Source organism: Lichenostomus cassidix, unplaced genomic scaffold (genome assembly GCF_008360975.1).
Source record: "Lichenostomus cassidix isolate B80296 unplaced genomic scaffold, HeHo_3.0 HiC_scaffold_33, whole genome shotgun sequence".
In the NCBI taxonomy this organism is placed as follows: Eukaryota; Metazoa; Chordata; class Aves; order Passeriformes; family Meliphagidae; genus Lichenostomus; species Lichenostomus cassidix.
Genome location: NW_028147632.1, coordinates 2,972,896 through 2,992,729, shown reverse-complemented (window position 1 = coordinate 2,992,729; position 19,834 = coordinate 2,972,896). Strand labels below are relative to the sequence as shown.

Genomic DNA, 19,834 nt, shown 5'->3' with positions numbered 1-19,834 from the left:
TTCTAATTATCCCCCCCTTAATGAGGCTACAGTCTAGTTTACAAAAACATGTTCCAGAGAGGAGGCTCTGTCCAAGGTTGGAGCCTCTAGTTCTGAGATAGTAGGGATGTTTCGTCTTCCCCAAAGAACCCCAAACTAGGCTAAATATCAGAGTACAAGGGTTATAGACATGTAGGGCTGAGGTACGGAGAGTGAAAGGTACAGGACAAGAGGTATAAAAATATATAAAAGGGTACAAAAAGGGTATAAAGAGCAAAGACAAAACCCATCAGGCATCATTTCCCCCCTTTTTAGACACTAACAAGACTTTACCTTGTCTAGTCTCCACACTACTAACTACAGCACCGGTTTACACAACCAGCTATAGCAAAGGTAATAACTACAATACAGGTATTATAAATGCTTCTTTTTCCCAGTCCCAGTTTGGTAACCATGAAATGAGAGTGTGGAAGATCTGATCGAATTTCAAGGTGTAAGTTTTGGAACCCACATCATGTAGAATTTTAATTTCCTTCCCAATTTCTTGCAAACCTTTTTAATTTTCGATGGCCAGTTATCACATCTCTATCTAGAGGTGGTAACTGGGTGCAGATCTAGCAATTGCTCATATCAAAAGCTCTGGATACATTTTGGATCACCATGTTGTGCAATTTTTGGCTAAGCCTTGAGTCATGGTTATGAGAAAGGAGTGGTCAAATAGAAAACCCCAATCTATTTGAGCTTTTGCCCCCTTCCACCACCATGGCGCCTGTCCAGGGCCAAAGGCTGAACCCTTAATTCAGATTCCAATTGTAGGTAACAGCTCTGGCCTGATGGCTTATCGGCTAAGCATGCATTTGAAACCAGCACAGAAACCGCTGAATCATCCCATGAAGGACTGTCACCTTGGAGGGGGCTTTGGGGGTCTCCAAAGACCACCAGGAGCATGCGTGGTGCACATGCTAATGATATTAATGACTTCCGAGAAATGATTTGTATAACCACTCCTATCCTGAAGAATGTAATGAATATTCATGATTTTACCTATAACACTGTGTCTTTGGGGTACTGAGGTGTGTTTGGTGGAAACAATTCCCACACATCCGGTGCACCGAATAAAGCAAATACCCACTGCTCTGAGTTGGTCTCTGAAGTGTCTCTGGGCTCGATTGGGGCGAATCAATCCTTACCCAAGTTTGCCTGTTTATACCCTCTGTGGATGAGAATTTAGGCCTAAATTTAAACTTTCTTTCTTTTGACAATCTGAATGCTTAGAGCAGACTTGGCCTATGCTGCAGATGGAACAACAGTGAAATAATTGGATTTATTATCGAACAAAGCAGAGCAGGAGAATGAGAAGTGAACTAAATCCTAAATGAAACATTTTCCAACTTTCTCTCCTTCCCAGTTCCCTCCTCCCCACCCAGGGGCACAGGGGATTGGGGTCACAGCCAGCTCATGGCACTGCCACCCCTCAGGGACAGGAATCCTTGTCCTGCTCCAGCCTGGGGTCTCTCCCAGGGGACACAACCCCTGCAACAGGCTGCTCCAGTGGTGATTGCCCACAAGGGCCACCAGCAGTCACTGCCATGGCTCTGCAGGAGCTTCCCGTGGGCTCAGAGCTTCTCTCAGTATCTCCTGCTTCAGCCTGGGGTCCTGACGGGGCTGGTGGGACTATCTGCTGCACCCCGGCCTCACCCACAGCAGCTCCTAGCCGAAAACCCAGCCTGCAAACGCACGGCACGACTCGAGCCAAGAATAAGAAGTTTTGTTCGGGCGATATCATGTGCCCTGCGTACAGACGCGCCCCTCGCTCCCATTGGCTGGTTTCTCCCGTCACTCATCCTTCTCACGCGCTGATTGGTCAGAACTGATAGAGAATTAAATCCCAACTCGTCTCGTCTCCACATCTGTTGAACAACACCGGGAGCAGAAAACCTGCCCTGCAGTTTGGACTCGGCGGGGTTTGCTGCTGCTGCTGCTGCTGTCTCCGGAGCGAGATCTGTCTGCTAAGTGGGCAGTGAGTCAAGATATGAAGAGAAGATTGAGCCGCAGTGGTGCACAGGCTACAGGGGGTGCAGACATCATTCTGGTGCAAGATCCTGGTTATCAGAGGCAGAACAATGACAGTTCTATGTCTGTAAGGAGTCAAGTCCAGGACAGTGCCTATTGCTCCATCTATGAACGTGGAGAAGTTCTCCAGGATCCTGGAAACAGGTCAGGAACTGAGCACACAGAGCTGCCTCAGGTGCCAGACCCTGCTGGGCACAGGCAGGGAGAAGCTGCTTTTCTCTTGGGGCAGAGTGAATCCCAGCCCAAGAATGGCATTGGAGAGAAGTGCCAGGATGGATCAGCAATGGCAGTCACACACAGCAAGAGCCTCAGAAGATATCTGGGTGAGTGCAGGGCCAGCGCTGTGGCCTCTAGGGAGGGGACAATGGGCAGTGTGAGCCCAGGAGCACAGGGCTGGCAGGGTGTGGCTGTGTCCAGGGCTCTACAAGAGGCCTGGTGCTCTGCTGGACTGACAGCCCTGGCCCTGGGCAGTTCTGCTGCCCTGGCTGTCCCCACACCTGTGTCCCTTGTCCCTGTTCGTGCTGCCAGCTCAGTGAGTGGCACACGGGCTGAGGGTCCCTGCTGTGCTCCCCGGGCGTTGGGTGGGGGATGTGAGGGCTGGGCCTGCTCAGGACAGCTCCATGCTCACGGCCTGCGGCTCTTTCCAGCTCCTGCTGAGTGGATCAGATCCCATCCCGTGCACACCCTGGCTGTGCTGACTCTGCTCCTGCTCCTGGCTGTGGCTCTGGCGGTGTCCTTGGCTGCTGTGTCAGGTAAGGAGGAGCAGCAGCCTCAGCCCAACTCGGGGCACTGCGGGCTCACTGCTCCCTCACGGCCGGGATCGTCCCTCAGCCCCGCTCTGACCAATCAGCGCGCGGGAGAGCGAGGAGTGACGGCTGAATCAGCCAATCGCTGGGGGTGGGGGAATTTGAGCGGGAAAACCAGCCAATGGGAGCTCGGGCTGCCCCGTGAGGGGAGAATGCTCAGACCTTCTGTTCGCTCTGCAGGGAGAAGACAAACTGACGCTCCGGTTACATCTGACACTCCTCTGCTGCTGGCCTGTCCCCATGGCTGGGTTGGGTACAACGGGATCTGCTACTTCCTCTCGAGGCATCGTCTCTCCTGGGATCAGGCTCAGGCTCGGTGCTCCAAGCTCGAGGCCTCCCTGGCTGTGCTGGAGGACTGGGAAATGGTGAGTGAGGGGTTTGGGGTGGCTGAGGGGAGCCTGGGGAGCTCCTGGGCCAGGGCTGCAGCTCCCATTAACTGCTCCTCTCTCCTTGCCAGGAGTTCCTGTTCCATTTCAGCAAGAACAACGATTACTGGCTCGGGCTGCACAGACAGGACCAGCGGCTGCAGTGGGTGGATGGCAGCAACTTCAGCTCCTCGTGAGTGCTGGGGAGCTGGGCAGGGGCTGGGGGGCACAGGGGCACAAGGTGTCCCCCTGAGGTTCCAGCACTGTCTCTGCTTTTTCCTGCAGGGTTCGTGTCATGGGCAATGCAGACTGTGTGTTCCTGGGTGAGAATTATCTCAGGAGACAGCTCTGCTCAAGTGACATGCAGTACATCTGCAGCAGAGCCCTGTCTCACCTGTAACGGGATGGAGAAAAGATCTCTGGCTGAGAACATCCTCAGGAGTGAGATCTGCTCGAGTGACATGAACTACGTGTGCAGCAGAGCCCAAAGTCACCTGTAACAGGACATGGGCAGAGCCTTCTGCACACTTGGCAGCTCCAGTTCTTCGCTTCTTCCTCCAGCACAGGGATGTCCTTCCTCAGCTGCAGCATCTGCCTTGTGCTGACTCTCAGGGTCACCTCAGTGCCTCATCTCTGGGTCACCTCAGTGCCTCATCTCAGGGTCACCTCAGTGCCACTTCAAAGGATTGCTGGAAAATGTGGCAGTTTAAATATTTTGTATAACTTTAGTCAAAGGGTTCTGTTTGTCTTTACCCCAAAAATAGGAATTTCAGGTTTCTCTCCAGGGCATTGTTCTGCCAGGTGAGGTCTGATAAACTCAGCATATCTACAGACATTCACCTCCAGCAGGGGTGAAGACATCTGGTCAGGAAAGCACTGAGAGGGAAATTGAAGAATGAAAAATCTGATTACCATCAGAGGTGAGGAGATTCAGATCCAATGGGAAACTGAATACTGAGGGTTTGCTCAGCTTTGGAGCAATGAACACTGAGCCAATGCTTTTCTATGTCTTTGTACTGTATAAAATGTTGAAATATTTAAAAAATCCATGTGTCATGGAATGATTCTCTCTGCCCAGCAGGGCTGTGTGTGGATGAGATGATTTCTGTGGTAATTCCTGACCAGAACTACATCCTGGCCAGATAACAAAGTAATGCCTTGACTCTCTGACATTTAAAATGTTGTTGGAGGGTTTTTGTTTTTCCTGCAGTTTCAGTGACATCAGGGAGGTACGAAATTGTCTCCAGAAGAAGGAAATGGGAATTTGGGGTTTGTTCCTGTGGGGAAAAGGAAAATGGGGATTTGGGGTTTGTTCCTGTGGGGAAAGGAAAATGGGGATTTGGGGTTTGTTCCTGTGGGGGAAAGGAAAATGGGGATTTGGGGTTTGTTCCTGTGGGGGAAAGGAAAATGGGGATTTGGGGTTTGTTCCTGTGGGGGAAAGGAAAATGGGGATTTGGGGTTTGTTCAGTGGGGGAAAGGAAAATGGGGATTTGGGGTTTGTTCCTGTGGGGGAAAGGACAGGGAGTTGTGGCAGGAGGTGCTGCCGGACAAAAGCCACCCTCGCTGCCCTAAAATGGTGAAAATGAAAGAGCAGGAGATGTCCGTGATCTCTGAGAGGTGGGAATTGATGAAATACCACAGAAGAAATAAAATGGGGAGAATTGAGTGATGAAAATCCAGAGGTAACTGAAAATAGACCCAAAATGTTCTGTGGAGCTGACTCAGTGCCCTGGGGCCTCACTTCTGCTACCCGCTAATTAGGAGCAATTTGTCAGGCTAATTAATGGTTAATTAATCGCTGTTTCGCCATCCCTGAGCCGCTTTGCTCCTCTGCCAGGCTCAATCCAGCTCAGCGCCTGCAGAGCTGCCTTGTGCTGGGTGAGCTCCGTGCATCGCTTTGGTTTCCCCAAAAAGCCAAAATCTCCCCAAACCCCTTGGGCTGAGCGGAGGAACGCACAGCGTTTGGGCAGAAAACTCCCAAATCGTTGTTCCCCAGGCTGGGAAGGACAAACCGAACCGATCCGGGAGCTCCGGCAGCTCCTCTCTGCCGGCCGCGATGGAACGGAGCAGGGGCAGCAGGCCAAGGGACGGGGCTGCAGGTGCCGAGGGGACACGAGGGACAGCGGGGAGGACGAAGAAGCAGTTAATGGCAAAGCAATAAAGCGATGAAGAGACAAAGCCGCACAATCCGCTCCGCATTTGGGATCCGCTCAGCCCTGCCATGGTTTCGCTCTCACCATGGCGCCGCCGGGGAAGGGGAGACAGGCGGCAGTGACGTCACCGCCCCTCGCTCCTCGGTGAGTTGCTGACAAGATGGCGGCGGCGGCGGAGGCAGCTTTGGGAGCGGGAGAGATTTGGGGATTCACGGTGAGTTTTGGGGTTTTGTGTGGAGAACTTGCGGGTTTTTGGGGTTTTGTGTGGAGAACTGGCGGGTTTTTGGGGTTTTGCGTGGAGAACTGCGGGTTTTTGGGGTTTTGTATGGAGAACTGCGGGTTTTTGGGATTTTGTGTGGAGAACTGAGAGGTTTTGGGGATTTGTGTGGAGAACTGCGGGTTTTTGGGGTTTTGTGTGGAGAACTGCACGTTTTTTGGGGTTTTGTGTGGAGAACTGCGGGTTTTTGGGGTTTTTGTGTGGAGAACTGCGGGTTTTTGGGTTTTTGTGTGGAGAACTGGCGGGTTTTTGGGGTTTTGTGTGGAGAACTGGTGGGTTTTTGGGGTTTTGTGTAGAGAAGATGCCGGTTTTTTGAGGTTTTGTGTGGAGAACTGCAGGTTTTTGGGGTTTTGTATGGAGAACTGCGGGTTTTTTGGGATTTTGGGTGGAGAACTGAGGGGTTTTGGGGATTTGTGTGGAGAACTGCGGGTTTTTGGGGTTTTGTGTGGAGAACTGCACGTTTTTTGGGGTTTTGCGTGGAGAACTGCGGCTTTTTGGGGTTTTGTGTGGAGAACTGCGGCTTTTTGGGGTTTTGTGTGGAGAACTGCGGCTTTTTGGGGTTTTGTGTGGAGAACTGCGGCTTTTTGGGGATTTGTGTGGAGAACTGCACGTTTTTTGGGGCCGCGGAGGGGTCTGGGGGGGCTATGGGGACATTGCCGACATATCCGAGAAACCCCGCTTCAACCTCCTAAAAATCCGTTTTATTTCCCAAAATTCCGTTTTGTTCCCAAAATTGCACTTCAACCCTCAAAAACCCACTTTTGTCTCGCAAAAAAGTTCCACTCCCGAACCGTTTCATTCCTCAAAATCCCATTCCATCCCCCAAAATCTTACTCTTTTTCCCAAAAATATTCCATTTTAATTCCTCAAGTCCCTTTTATTCCCTCTTTGGGTCTGAAATTAACAATTCCACAGAGCATTTAAGATGATTTATACCTGGATTTAATCTGATTTACACCTGGATTTAACAACTCGAGAGGAGTAACACCTTGCAGCATTTACTCAGATTCATAGGTGAATTACCAATTCCCCAGAGCAGTAACAGCTAACAGCATTTAACCTGATTTATATTTGAATTTAACCTGATTTATGCCCGAATGTGGCTATTCAAGAGGAGTCACAGCTAACAGCATTTAACCTGATTTACATTTGAATTCAACCTCGTTTATACCTGAATTTAACAATTCAAGAGCAGTAACACCTAACGGCATTTAACCTGATTTGTGCCTGAATTTAGCGATTCGAGAGGAGTATCGCCTAGCAGCATTTAATCAGATTCCATACGTGAATTACCAGTTCCACAGAGCAGTAACAGCGAGCAGCATTTACCATAATTCACCCTGGAAATGTAAAGCTGAGAAGAGAAATCAAACCCATTTCCGCCCCTTGCCCCGATCCGGACCCGTTCGCCGCTGCGCCTGCGCGGGGTGGGGATGGACTGTGCGGGGGGGCGGAGCGGCGGGCGGAGCGGGGCAGGCAGTGGGGCGGAGGCGGGCAGGCAGTGGGGCGGAGGCCGGGGCGGAGGCCGGGGCGGAGCGGCGGCGGCGATTGGACTGGAGGAGCGGCGGCGGGAATTGGAGGAGCGGAGCGAAGCGGGACGTGGGGTTCCGGCGGAGCTAGAACGTGGGGGGCGGCGGAGCTGGGAGAGCAGCGGCGGCAGTGAGAGCAGCAGAGCGCGGGGAGGCGGCGGAGCTCGGAGAGGCTGTCCCAGCGGAGGTGGGAGCCGCGCTGCCTTGTGCCGGGGCTCGGGGCTCGCTGCGGGCGGATGGAGGGGATGGAGGGGGCGGCAGGGGGGCTGTGGCGGCTTCCTTCTCCCGTCTCCCTCCCTCCCTCCCTCCCTCCCTCGCTGTGGCGCCGTGTTGCCGCTGGCCTGAGGCCGCTGAGGGAGCGGCTGCCCGCGGTCTCCTTGCCGCTGCTGCCTCGGCAGGAGGCGGTGCCGGAGCAGCGCTGGCTCGTCCCGCTTGCTGTGGGTAGCACAGAACAGAACAACGCAGCACAGAACAGAAGAGCGCAGAACAGATCAGCATATCACAGTCGCTTTCCCGGGTCTGTTCCCGGCCATGCGGCACCGGGCTGGGCGCCCCTGGTGCAGCGGGACCTGTCCGTGCCTGGGGCTGGCATGGGATGGAAGGAACTTGAGTGTGTCTGCCAAGGCAAGCGATCTGGAGGAGAAAAGAGAGCAGTTCGGGGTATTTGGCGGGCCGTTAGGCCTCCCGCCATGTTGGGTTGGTGGCCTAATGCAGTATCTGCGCGCCGCTATGTCCGCCCCGCCCTCCGCATTCTCATTTCCGCACTCCCTACCGGGCTCTGCCTCCTGTCAAAAGCAGGAACCAACCTGGCGCTGCAGCGCTCGCTGTCCCTGAGCTCCAACCCTCAGCGCAGGGCATGCAGGGGACAATGCTGAGCCCCTCAGGGCTGCTGGTTCTTTCCTTGCCCCCCGGCAGGCTGAGCCCGATCCGCAGCTGCCCTGTTCCCGCACTCGGCAGCTCCCGGGCTCTGTCCCTGCCTGTCCCTAACTGTCCCTGCCTGTCCCAGCCCGGAGCTGCACAGCCAGAGGGGTTGGGGCTGCAGGGCTGAGCTGGGCCCGGAGCTCTCTGACACTGTGTTTGTGTCCCCAGGTGCTGCCGGGGAGCAGAGACAGGGCAGGACTGAGCTGGCAGTGCCTTCCAGAGCCAGCACCAGCTGGGACCTCTCATCATGCACAAAGCTGCTGTTGAGATTCCCGAGGATGCCCTGGGTGCCCAGCAACCAGGGGCACCAAGCTGCCTCAGCTGCCAGACCCTGCTGGGCACAGGCAGGGAGAAGCTGCTTCTCTCTTGGGGCAGAGTGAATCCCAGCCCAGGGATGGCATTGGAGAGAAGTGCCAGGATGGATCAGCAATGGGAGTCACACACAGAAAGACCCGCAGAGGATATCTGGGTGAGTGCAGGGCCAGCGCTGTGGCCTCTAGGGAGGGGACAATGGGCAGTGTGAGCCCAGGAGCACAGGGCTGGCAGGGTGTGGCTGTGTCCAGGGCTCTGGAAGAGGCCTGGTGCTCTGCTGGACTGACAGCCCTGGCCCTGGGCAGTTCTGCTGCCCTGGCTGTCCCCACACCTGTGTCCCTTGTCCCTGTTCGTGCTGCCAGCTCAGTGAGTGGCACACGGGCTGAGGGTCCCTGCTGTGCTCCCCGGGCGTTGGGTGGGGGATGTGAGGGCTGGGCCTGCTCAGGACAGCTCCATGCTCACGGCCTGCGGCTCTTTCCAGCTCCTGCTGAGTGGATCAGATCCCATCCCGTACTCACCCTGGCTGTGCTGACTCTGCTTCTGCTCCTGGCTGTGGCTCTGGCGGTGTCCTTGGCTGCTGTGTCAGGTAAGGAGGAGCAGCAGCCTCAGCCCAACCCCTCGGGGCACTGCGGGCTCACTGCTCCCTCACGGCCGGGATCGTCCCTCAGTCCCGCTCTGGCCAATCAGCGCGCGGGAGAACAAGGAGTGACGGCTGAATCAGCCAATCGCTGGGGTGGGGGAATTTGAGCGGGAAAACCAGCCAATGGGAGCTCGGGCTGCTCCGTGAGGGGAGAATGCTCAGGCCTTCTGTTCGTGCTGCAGGGAGAATGCACAGAGACACTCCGGTTGCTGCAGTTACTGCAGTTAACCATGACACTCCTCTGCTGCTGGCCTGTCCCCATGTCTGGGTTGGGTACAACAGGACCTGCTACTTCTTCTCGAGGGATCGGCTCACCTGGGATCAGGCTCAGGCTCGATGCTCCCTGCTCAGAGCCTCCCTGGCTGTGCTGGAGGACTGGGAAATGGTGAGTGAGGGGTTTGGGGTGGCAGAGGGGATCCTGGGGAGCTCCTGGGCCAGGGCTGCAGCTCCCATTATCTGCTCCTCTCTCCTTGCCAGGAGTTCCTGTTCCATTTCAGCAAGAGCAACGATTACTGGCTCGGGCTGCACAGACAGGACCAGCGGCTGCAGTGGGTGGATGGCAGCAACTTCAGCTCCTCGTGAGTGCTGGGGGCACAGGCAGGGCCTGGGGGGCACAGGGGCACAAGGTGTCCCCCTGAGGTTCCAGCACTGTCTCTGCTTTTTCCTGCAGGGTCGAGGTCCGGGGCAATGCAGACTGTGTGTTCCTGGCTGAGAATTGTCTCAGGAGACAGCCCTGCTCAAATGAGATGCTGTATATCTGCAGCAGAGCCCAAAGTCGCCTGTGACAGAGGATAGAGGTAAGGTCTTCTCCATACTGGGCAGTCAAAGGGTCATTTCTTCCTTCCCAGCATGGGGATTTCCTTCCCCAGCTGCAGCATCTGCCTTGCACTGATCCTTGGGGTCAGCTCAGTGCTTGTTCTGCAGGAGATGAACCTGCAAGAGGAGGAAATGATGTGAAAGCTCTGAGTTTGTGGGCTGGGGGTTGCTTTCTATCTGTGGAGCCATTTTAGGGTTCCTGTTTCTCTTGCACTACATATTTCTCTAGAGCTCTTTTCTATACCTATGGATATAAGTGTGTGAGAAGATATTTGAAACACATTCTCCTAACACTGTATTTCTACACTAATCTTGCATATTTACATTGATCTACTGCTTTGCTTACAGACCATGAACAGGTGCTTCATATGAGAGTGACTTTCCTCGGTGTGAAGTACTAATAATGCCAAGGTGTGGATTTAACCCCACCTGGGCCATTGGCTGAAGGGCTGGACTGCATCCTTGCTGTCCCCTCCAACTCAGAACTTTCTGCCATGGCCTTGTGTGACCTCCATCAGTATTTATGGTGTCAATGCTGCTGTTGTTCTTATTTACAGTATTATTTTATTACTTTTTTAATAAAAGCTAATCAATTCAACGCTGTCCCTCGTGTCCCCTCAGCACCTGCAGCCCTGTCCCTTGCCCTGCTGCCCCTGCCCCGGGGGCTTCAGCCGAGCCAGAGCCTCTTCCCAGTGCTCCCAGTGCTCCCAGTCTGCCCGTGCAGCCTCCAGCAGCCAGCGAGGCCTTCAGCTGGGCCGGCAGAGAGGAGCTGCTGGAGCTCCCAAATCAGTTTGGTTCCGTTTGTCCTTCCCAGCCTGGGGAACAACGATTTTGGGAGTTTTCTGCCCAAACCCTGTCCGTTCCTCCGCTCAGCCCAAGGGTTTTGGGGAGATTTTGGCTTTTTTGGGGAGATTTTGGCTTTTTGGGGGAAATGAAAGCGATGTGGGGACAAGGCGGGATTGTCCCTCAGAGCCGCTCTGGCCAATCAGTGCGCGAGGATGAGGAGTGGCGGGAGATTCGGCCAATCAAAAGGCGCAGTGGGGTTTGGGCGGGAACATCAGCCAATGGGTGCGAAGGGCGGGCTTTGGGCGGGTTCTATAAAATGGTCTGTGAGGGGCACGAAGCTCCCTGGAGCCTCAAACTCAGACTCGGGATTGCCCTGGAACGTCCCGGGCTGGGCAGGAGGGCGAGGAACCGCTGTGGTGAGTCCGGGATGGAGCAGAGAGCTCCCTGCAGCCCCGGCAGGAGCCCAGGCCGGAGCAGAGATAGCTGAGAGACCCCGAGCCCGTGGGAAGCCCCTCAGAGCCATGGCAGTTGCTCCCGGCGGAACTCCCGGGGTGTTCTGAGGCACTCTGTGCCATGCCTCACAGGATTCCATCATTCCATTGTGCAATTCCACCCCTTGGCGGAGGCGCTGGGCATTCCCACCTGAATTTGAGCTAATTTAACGCGATTTGGGGACTTGGGGACATCGGCAGCGCTGGATGGAGGCAGAGGCGCGGGGAGCCTCGGGGAGCGGCGGCGGGCGAGGCCTTTGGAGACACGCTGAGGGGTTTGTGCTGCCCCGGGGCCAGGGAGGAGACGGGCGGGGTGGGAACGACAGGAAAGATAAAAAATAGAATAAACGGTAAGCAAAAGAGCAGCCCTAAGGTGCGTGTCCGCTCCCCCCTTGTCTCTGAAGGAGCCGCAGCGAGGGACGGGCGAGCTGCGAGTGCCGGAAGAGGTAAAGAATAAAATAAATAATCTAAAAGCTGCACTCGGCCGCCCCGTGTCCCTGAAGGAGCCGCACAACCCGCGGAGCACACAAACCCCAGGAAATCTCTCCCAGGCACTAAAAACCCTTTCCAGGAAGGTTTTATGCCGTGACTCTCCCGGCGAGCAGCGACAGCTCAGCCGCCGGGCGGGGATTGCAGCGGCGGGGGAAGTGCTGGAGGGGAATCTGGGGAGAGCAGAGCTTGGGGCTCTGCCGGAGCACATCGGAGCGATCAGAGTTCACCAGCACTGCCTGCGGGTTCTGTCAGCTGTTATGGGGAGGAGGATCAGCGTTTGCAGCTCTTTAACTTCAGGAGAGCACAGTTCTCGTTTGACTCTCCCGGGGCACTCAGACCTTTCCAACCCCTCACTGACCCCAGCAGGGTCAATGTCCTCCCATTTCCCTCCCAGGCTCTCTGGGACTTTTCTCCTGGAGAAAAACCTCACAGCAGCAGAAAAGCCCACAGGAGCTCTGGACCACGCTGATGGCAACAGCCGAGGAATCCCGAATGTGATGGCAATGTGCTGTTGGAGTAAATGTTGTACTTTTAGCCCAGTAAAATAACAGTAAATGTACTGTTCCAGCCCAGCTCCCACATCCCCCCTGAGCATCTCTCCAGCTCAGAGTTTGGTGGCTTCTCTCTGGCAGATCCACTGCAATTGCAGGTTGCAGTTCTGAGGGATGATTCTGCTGCCCCTCAACTCCCCACATTCTCCGTGTTTCTCCTCGAGGTCAAGCTGGAAGCTGCAGGGACAGGAGATAGCCTGGGTCACCCCTGGGGTCCCTCAGGGGACATTGGGGTGTTTGTGTCCCCTGACCCCCAGTGCTCACCGGTTTCTGTCCAGACTGGAGCCATTCACCCACGTCCAGCCCATCCCAGCCTCAGGCACCCAGAGCCCAGTCCAGAAGCTGCGTTTGAATTTCTTCAGGGCTTCACTGAGGAATTCCTGGGGCAAGGACAGACGGTGACCCTGATGGCCATGGACTGTCACCCCAAAATGGGCTCTGTGCTCAGCCCAGGACTGAGACCCATTGTGTCCCTCAGAGGCACCCGGGGGTGACACAGGGAAGGGCTGATCCTGGGATTTGGGGAACCTCCTCACCCTTCCTGGGGCACCACCAGCCCCCCAGTCCATCCCACATTCCCAACCCATCATTCCCTCACCAGCTGATCCCCATCCCAGGATTTTGGGAACCTCCAGCCCCCAGCAGCAGCCCCTTGTCCTTCCCCCATTCCCAACCCCAGCATTCCCTCACCAGCTCATCCTGATCCTGCAGCACCAGCAGCGTTGCCCCCCGACTCTTGCACTCCTCCCAGCTCTTGTTCCAAGGGTTCTGTTCAGTGGAATTCCAGTAGCACTTGGTCTTTTCCAGCGTCCAGCCCGGGGGGCAAATCCTGCATCCCTGAGCTCCTGGAAAACGGGATCAGAGCTGGTCAGGTCACCAAGTCCTCACCTCACCCCTGGCACACCCTGAGAGGTGTCAGTGTCTCATTCCCGTTTGTTTAGTTTGTTTTGTTTCATTTCTTTCATTCCCCTTCGGTTCATTTGTTTTGTTTCATCCTCCTTTGATTAATTTGTTTCATTCCTCTTTGCTTCATGTGTTTCATTCCCATTTTTTTTTCACTTGTTTCATTCCCCTTTGTTTCATTTGTTTCATTCCCGTACTTTTAATTTGTTTTTTTCATTCCCCTTTGATTATTTCATTCCCCTTTGTTTCATTTGTTTTATTCCCCTTTGTTTCATTTGTTTTGTTTCATTCCCGTTTTTTTTTCATTTGCTTCATTCCCCTTTGTTTCATTTGTCTCGTTCCCGTTTTTTTCACTTGTTTTGTTTCATTCCCCTTTTTTCATTTGTTTAATTCCCCTTTGTTAATTTGTTTCATTCCCCTTTGTTTCATTCGTTTTGTTTCATTCCCGTTTTTTTTTTCATTTGTTTCATTCTCCTTTGTTTCATTTGTTTCATTCCGGTTTTTTTAATTTGTTTTGTTTCATTTCCCTTTTTTCATTTGTTTAATTCCCGTTTGCTACACTTCTTTTGTTTCATTCCCCTTTGGTTCATTTGTTTTGTTTCATTCCCCTTTGGTTCATTCGTTTTGTTTCATTCCCGTTTTTGTCATTTGTTTCACTCCCGTTTGTTTCATTTGTTTTCTTTCATTTCCCTTTGTTTTATTTGTTTCATTCCCATCTGTTTCATTCCCGTTTGTTCCATCATTTTCTCCATTCCTGCTTGTTCTATCATTTTCTCCATTCCCATTTGTTCCAATTTCTCCATTCCCGTTTGTTCCATCATTTTCTCCATTCCCATTTGTTCCAATTTCTCCATTCCCATTTCTTCCATCATTTTCTCCATTCCTGCTTGTTCCAATTTCTCCATTCCCGTTTGTTCCATCATTCTCTCCATTCCCATTTCTTCCATCATTTTCTCCATTCCCGTTTGTTCCAATTTCTCCATTCCCGTCTGTTCCATCATTTTCTCCATTCCCGTTTGTTCCATCATTTTCTCCATTCCCGTACTCTCCCCAGCACACCCTAAGCTGCTCCCGGGGCTCCAATCCGGTTCTGCCAGGAGATTTTGGGGAAGCTTGAGGAGCAGAGAAGCCTCGGGGTTGTTCCCTGGCGGCTGGGAGGGGCAGAGGAATTCCCGCAGCTCAGAGAGGACATTTTCCAGGCTTCCCTTGGTGTCCCCAAAAGTCCCCATTTTGCTGCTTCCCGAATTCTGCGGCTGCTGGTGGAGAACTGCAGGGGAGGGGAGAGGGAGAGGAGAAAATCCCTTTTCATTCCCAAAAAACATCCATTTGATTCCCTCAGAAAACCATTCTATTCCACCAAAAACCCACTTTTATTTCCCAAAATCCCCTTCCATGAAAGAAACCTCGCTCTCATTCCCCCAAAAAACCCCACTTTAAACCCCTAGAAATCCGTTTCATCCCCAAATATCATTCCCCCAAATTTCCACTTTATTCCCAAAACATTCATCTTTATTCCCCTCAAATGCATTTTCCTTCGCCAAAAAAATCCACTTCTGTGCCTCAAAAATCAGCTTCTATCTCCCAAATTCTGCTTTTATTCCCTAAAACTCCATTCCCAATAATATCCTCTTTATTCCCCAAAAACTATTATTCCCCAAAACTCCCACTTTTATTCCCAAAATCCCACTATTTTTCCTCAAATCCTCTTCCATTCCCTAAAAAACCCTAAAACCCCATTTTATTTCCAAAATTCCATTTCACCCCTCAAAAATGAAATTTTATCTCGCAAAAAACCTTCCACTTCTAAACCATTTTATTCCTCAAAATCCTATCCCATCCTCAAAAATCCCGCTCTTTTTCCCAAAAGTACTGCATTTTAATTCTAAAATCCCTTTTATTCCTCTTTGTGTCTGAATTTACAATTTAATAGAGGAGTGACATTTAACAGCATTTAACCGGATTCATACCTGAATTTAACTTCATTTATAACAGAGTTTAGCAATTCAAGAGGAGTCACAGCTAACAGCATTTCACCTGATTTATATTCGAATTTCACTTCATTTATACCTGAACTGAACCTGAGTTATACCTGAATTTAGTGATTCAAGAGAAGTAACGCCTAACGGCATTTAACCGGATTTATACCTGAATGTGGTTTGTGTTTTTGTTTAACCTAATTTATGCCTGAATTTAACAATTCCACAGCACTGAAGCTGATTTATACCTGAATTTAAGATTTCAAGAGGAGTAACATAAGTGAGGACATTTAACCTGATTTATGGATGTTTGTGACAATCCACAGGTGTTAACCCAAAGGTGTAAAGGTGACTCACGATGGATGTTTGTGACAATCCACAGGTGTTAAACCAAAGGTGTAAAGGTGACTCACAATTGATAGCAAAACTGAGCAAGGAAATCCACCTCTCCCGACCCTTTCTCGCACTCCGCCGTTCTTCGTTCTCCGTAGTTTAAAGGCTGCAGCGTGCGCCGTTCAGCTCGAGTGTGGCACCCGCCAGCGAGCGGAGCGGAGCCCGGGGAGGGGCAGTGATCGGAGCGGAGCCCCGGGGAGGTAGTAGTGAGAGCGGCGGGGAGGCGGCGGAGCTCGGAGAGGCTGTCCCAGCGCAGGTGGGAGCCGCGCTGCCTTGTGCCGGGGCTCGGGGCTCGCTGCGGGCGGATGGAGGGGATGCAGGGGGCGGCAGGGGGGCTGTGGCGGCTTCCTTCTCCCGTCTCCCTCCCTCCCTCCCTCCCTGGCTGTGGCGCCGTGTTGCCGCTGGCCTGAGGCCGCTGAGGGAGCGGCTGCCCGCGGTCTCCTTGCTGCTGCTGCCGGAGCAGCGCTGGCTCGTCCTGCTTGCTGTGGGCAGCACAGAACAGAAGAGCGCAGAACAGGACTGCACAGCACAGCACAGCACACTCCCATTCCCGGGACTGTTCCCGGCCATGCGGCACAGGGCTGGGCGCCCCTGGTGCAGCGGAGATGTCCGTGCCCGGGGCTGGCAGGGGATGGGAGGAATTTGAGTGTCCCTGCCAAGCCAAGTGATCTGGAGGAGAAAGAGAGCAGCTTAGGGCATGTCGCGGATCCTCCCACCGTTCCTCCGGTTCCCAATTTCGTCATGCTACCCGTCATGCGACTCGTCATGCGCCCCGCCCTGCCGCGCTACCTGCGCCGGCGCTGTGTGCGCTCCGCTCTCCGCGCTCTCCCTTCCGCATTCCCTGCCAGGCTCTGCCTCTTGTCTCAAACACCCACCGACCTGGCTCTGCAGCGCTCGCTGTCCCTGAGCTCCAACCCTCAGCGCAGGGCATGCAGGGGACAATGCTGAGCCCCTCAGGGCTGCTGGTTCTTTTCTTGCCCCCCGGCAGGCTGAGCCCGATCCGCAGCTGCCCTGTTCCCACACTCGGCAGCTCCCGGGCGCTGTCCCTAACTGTCCCTGCCTGTCCCAGCCCGGAGCTGCACAGCCAGAGGGGTTGGGGCTGCAGGGCCGAGCTGGGCCCGGAGCTCTCTGACACTGTGTTTGTGTCCCCAGGTGCTGCCGGGGAGCAGAGACAGGGCAGGACTGAGCTGGCAGCGCCTTCCAGAGCCAACACCAGCCAGGACCTCTCATCATGAGCCCCCCAGTCGGCCAGGACTGTGGCTGTAAAAGCGCAATGGAAGATGGACTTGGTGTTTGTGTACCATCAGTGCTGATGTCTGGGGAGCAAGATGTCTCTTCCAAGTGTGCACTGAGTCAAGGTGTGAAGAGTGGATTGTGCCCCGGGGATGGAGAGGCTGCTGGGGACTTCCTTCAGGTGCCACATGCTCTTGGTGAGCAGCAGAGCCATGGCAGCTGTACGTCTGTAAGGAGCCAAGGGAAGGAGAGTGGCTCCAGCTATGGCTCCAGCTCTGGGAGGCCAGAGGAGCAGCAGAATGCTGAGCACAGGTCAGGAACTGAGCACACAGAGCTGCCTCGGGTGCCACATCCTGCTGAGCACAACCAGAGAGACTCGATTTGTCAGTCTGAAATGAGACCAAGGAAGGATGAAGCTACTGTTGAGATTCCCGAGGATGCCCTGGGTGCTCAGAATGGATCAGCAACCAGAGGGACAGGATTGCCTCAGCTGCCAGACCCTGCTGGGCACAGGCAGGGAGAAGCTGCTTCTCTCTTGGGGCAGAGTGAATCCCAGCCCAGGAATGGCATTGGAGAGAAGTGCCAGGATGGATCAGCAATGGGAGTCACACACACAAAGAGCCTCAGAAGATATCTGGGTGAGTGCAGGGCCAGCGCTGTGGCCTCTAGGGAGGGGACAATGGGCAGTGTGAGCCCAGGAGCACAGGGCTGGCAGGGTGTGGCTGTGTCCAGGGCTCTGCAAGAGGCCTGGTGCTCTGCTGGACTGACAGGCCTGGCCCTGGGCAGTTCTGCTGCCCTGGCTGTCCCCACACCTGTGTCCCTTGTCCCTGTTCGTGCTGCCAGCTCAGTGAGTGGCACACGGGCTGAGGGTCCCTGCTGTGCTCCCCGGGCGTTGGGTGGGGATGTGAGGGCTGGGCCTGCTCAGGACAGCTCCATGCTCACGGCCTGCGGCTCTTTCCAGCTCCTGCTGAGTGGATCAGATCCCATCCCGTGCTCACCCTGGCTGTGCTGACTCCGCTCCTGCTCCTGGCTGTGGCTCTGGTGTCCTTGGCTGCTGTGTCAGGTAAGGAGGAGCAGCAGCCTCAGCCCAAACCCTCGGGGCACTGCGGGCTCACTGCTCCCTCACGGCCGGGATCGTCCCTCAGCCCCGCGCTGACCAATCAGCGCGCGGGAGAACGAGGAGTGACGGCTGAATCAGCCAATCGCTGGGGGTGGGGGAATTTGAGCGGGAAAACCAGCCAATGGGAGCTCGGGCTGCTCCGTGAGGGGAGAATGCTCAGACCCTCTGTTCGCTCTGCAGTGAAAATGCACACTCAGTCGGCCTGTCCCGATGACTGGGTTGGGTACAACAGGACCTGCTACTTCCTCTCGAGGGATCGTCTCGCCTGGGATCAGGCTAAGGCTCGGTGCTCTGAGCTTGGGGCCTCCCTGGCTGTGCTCAGTGACAAGGAAATGGTGAGTGAGGGGTTAGGGGTGGCTGAGGGGAGCCTGGGGAGCTCCTGGGCCAGGGCTGCAGCTCTCACTACTGGCTTGTCTCTCTTTCCCAGGAGTTCTTCTTCCGCGTCTTCAAGAATGACGATTACTGGCTCGGGCTGCACAGACAGGACCAGCGGCTGCAGTGGGTGGATGGCAGCAACTTCAGCTCCTCGTGAGTGCTGGGGGCACAGGCAGGGCCTGGGGGGCACAGGGGCACAAGGTGTCCCCCTGAGGTTCCAGCACTGTCTCTGCTTTTTCCTGCAGGGTCGAGGTCCGGGGCAATGCAGACTGTGTGCACCTGGCTGAGAATTATCTCGGGAGACAGCCCTGCTCAAGTGACATGCAGTATATCTGCAGCAGACCCCAAACTCAGCTGTGATAGAGGATAGAGGAACGATCTTCTCTGTGCTGAGCAGTCAAAGGTTCATTTCTTACTCCCCATCATGGGGATTTCCTTCCTCAGCAGCAGCTTCTGCCTTGCACTGATGCTCAGGGTCATCGCACTGTTTTCATGATCATGTCAGTGCCTCTGCTCAGGGTCACCCCAGGTTGTGATCTCATGATCACCTCAGTGCCTCTGCTCAGGGTCACCTCCGGTTCTGATCTCATGATCACCTCAGTGCCTTATCTGCAGGAGATGAACCTGCAGGGGGAGGAGATGATGAGGAAGCTGATCTGTGGCTGCTTTGCCTGGGGCTGGGGGTTTGTTTCTCCTACTGCAACCATTCCAGAACTAATCCTGTTTCTCTTACCCTCCATTTCTCTACAGTGATCTTTTCTATATATATGGATATAATGGTGATTTCAAACACATTCTCCTGACACTCTATTTCTACACTAATCTTGCACATTTACATGGATCTACTGCTTTGCTTACAGACTTGTCCCGGGTTAATGATAAGACTCTCTCTCCTCCGAGAGCGAAGGGCCCCGACACCCCCTCCCCCACCCACAACAGAACCTCTCAGATGAAAGTGAAGAAAAAACTATTTATTTAACAAAACCACGCAGAGTGCCCTACAAGGCACAGGGGAAGGGGAAAAACAAGGTGAAAGGCAGTTATTCAACCTGATTAAAAAGTCCTTTTCTCAGACGCAGCCCCTCTCCTCCTCGCCCCCGACCCGGGGCCGGGTGGAGCTCCCTGGAGAGCTCTGCTGTCCTCTGGCCCTCCTGGGTCTCCGGGTGGCAAAGCAGATCGAAGAGAAGGGGTCCAAACGAGGAAAAAAGAAGAAGAATGGAAAAAACGGGAACAAAGCTCACTCCGACCCCTGTCCAGCACGCAGTCTCTGCCGAGCGACGAATCCTCCCCCGGAGCGAGGCTTGGGGAAAATGTTTTCAAAAAAACCCGCGTTTCTCTCTGCGGCTGGGTGCAGTTAAAGAGACAGGACCACATTTTTTTTTTTTTTTCTTTCTTGGGCATATAAGCCAACGATAGGGGATAAAGGATTATCATATCATCAATCCAAGACATTCCACCCCTTATTCCATAGCGTTGGCTTAAGGCCCACCTTAACATCTTCCAACTTCAAACACACATATATATATACACATATATACATATATACATATATACATATATACACATAACTATGTACAAATAATGTCACGAACGGTGAACGGTGGTATGTTGCGATCCCAACCTTACATGTGGCCTTCACCCAA

The 19,834-nt window shown here is 54.0% G+C and overlaps 3 protein-coding genes and 1 long non-coding RNA gene across 5 annotated transcripts in view; 2 read left to right on the top strand and 2 right to left on the bottom strand.

Annotated features, from left to right (window-relative positions):
• LOC146421512 (C-type lectin domain family 2 member B-like) overlaps positions 1-19,834 on the bottom strand; it is a 186,571-nt gene that overhangs the window by 59,748 nt on the left and 106,989 nt on the right. The gene's annotated exons all lie outside the window — the stretch shown is intronic.
• On the top strand, positions 1,903-18,739 carry LOC146421519 (C-type lectin domain family 2 member B-like). 2 transcript variants are annotated; one of them, XM_085047379.1, is made up of 5 exons: positions 1,903-2,375; positions 2,700-2,804; positions 3,039-3,223; positions 3,316-3,416; positions 3,509-4,402. In XM_085047379.1, the coding sequence occupies exons 1-5, from the start codon at positions 2,012-2,014 to the stop codon at positions 3,621-3,623; spliced, it is 870 nt and encodes a 289-aa protein (XP_084903505.1). In that variant the 5' UTR covers positions 1,903-2,011; the 3' UTR covers positions 3,624-4,402. The 2 variants fall into 2 exon arrangements, with proteins under 2 accessions (XP_084903505.1, XP_084903506.1); XM_085047380.1 differs by lacking the exons at positions 1,903-2,375; positions 2,700-2,804; positions 3,039-3,223; positions 3,316-3,416; positions 3,509-4,402 and adding exons at positions 8,402-8,572; positions 8,897-9,001; positions 17,997-18,151; positions 18,244-18,344; positions 18,437-18,739.
• On the bottom strand, positions 12,147-13,043 carry LOC146421521 (killer cell lectin-like receptor subfamily B member 1C; the record flags this gene model as incomplete). The annotated part of the gene is made up of 3 exons (XM_085047131.1): positions 12,147-12,368; positions 12,456-12,571; positions 12,882-13,043. Coding segments are annotated over 3 exons (402 nt in total), but the record flags the coding sequence as incomplete, so codon positions are not given.
• Positions 15,672-17,732, top strand: LOC146421520 (uncharacterized). The gene is made up of 3 exons (XR_014848682.1): positions 15,672-15,719; positions 16,616-17,334; positions 17,658-17,732. It is a non-coding gene; the product is annotated as an uncharacterized LOC146421520 (long non-coding RNA).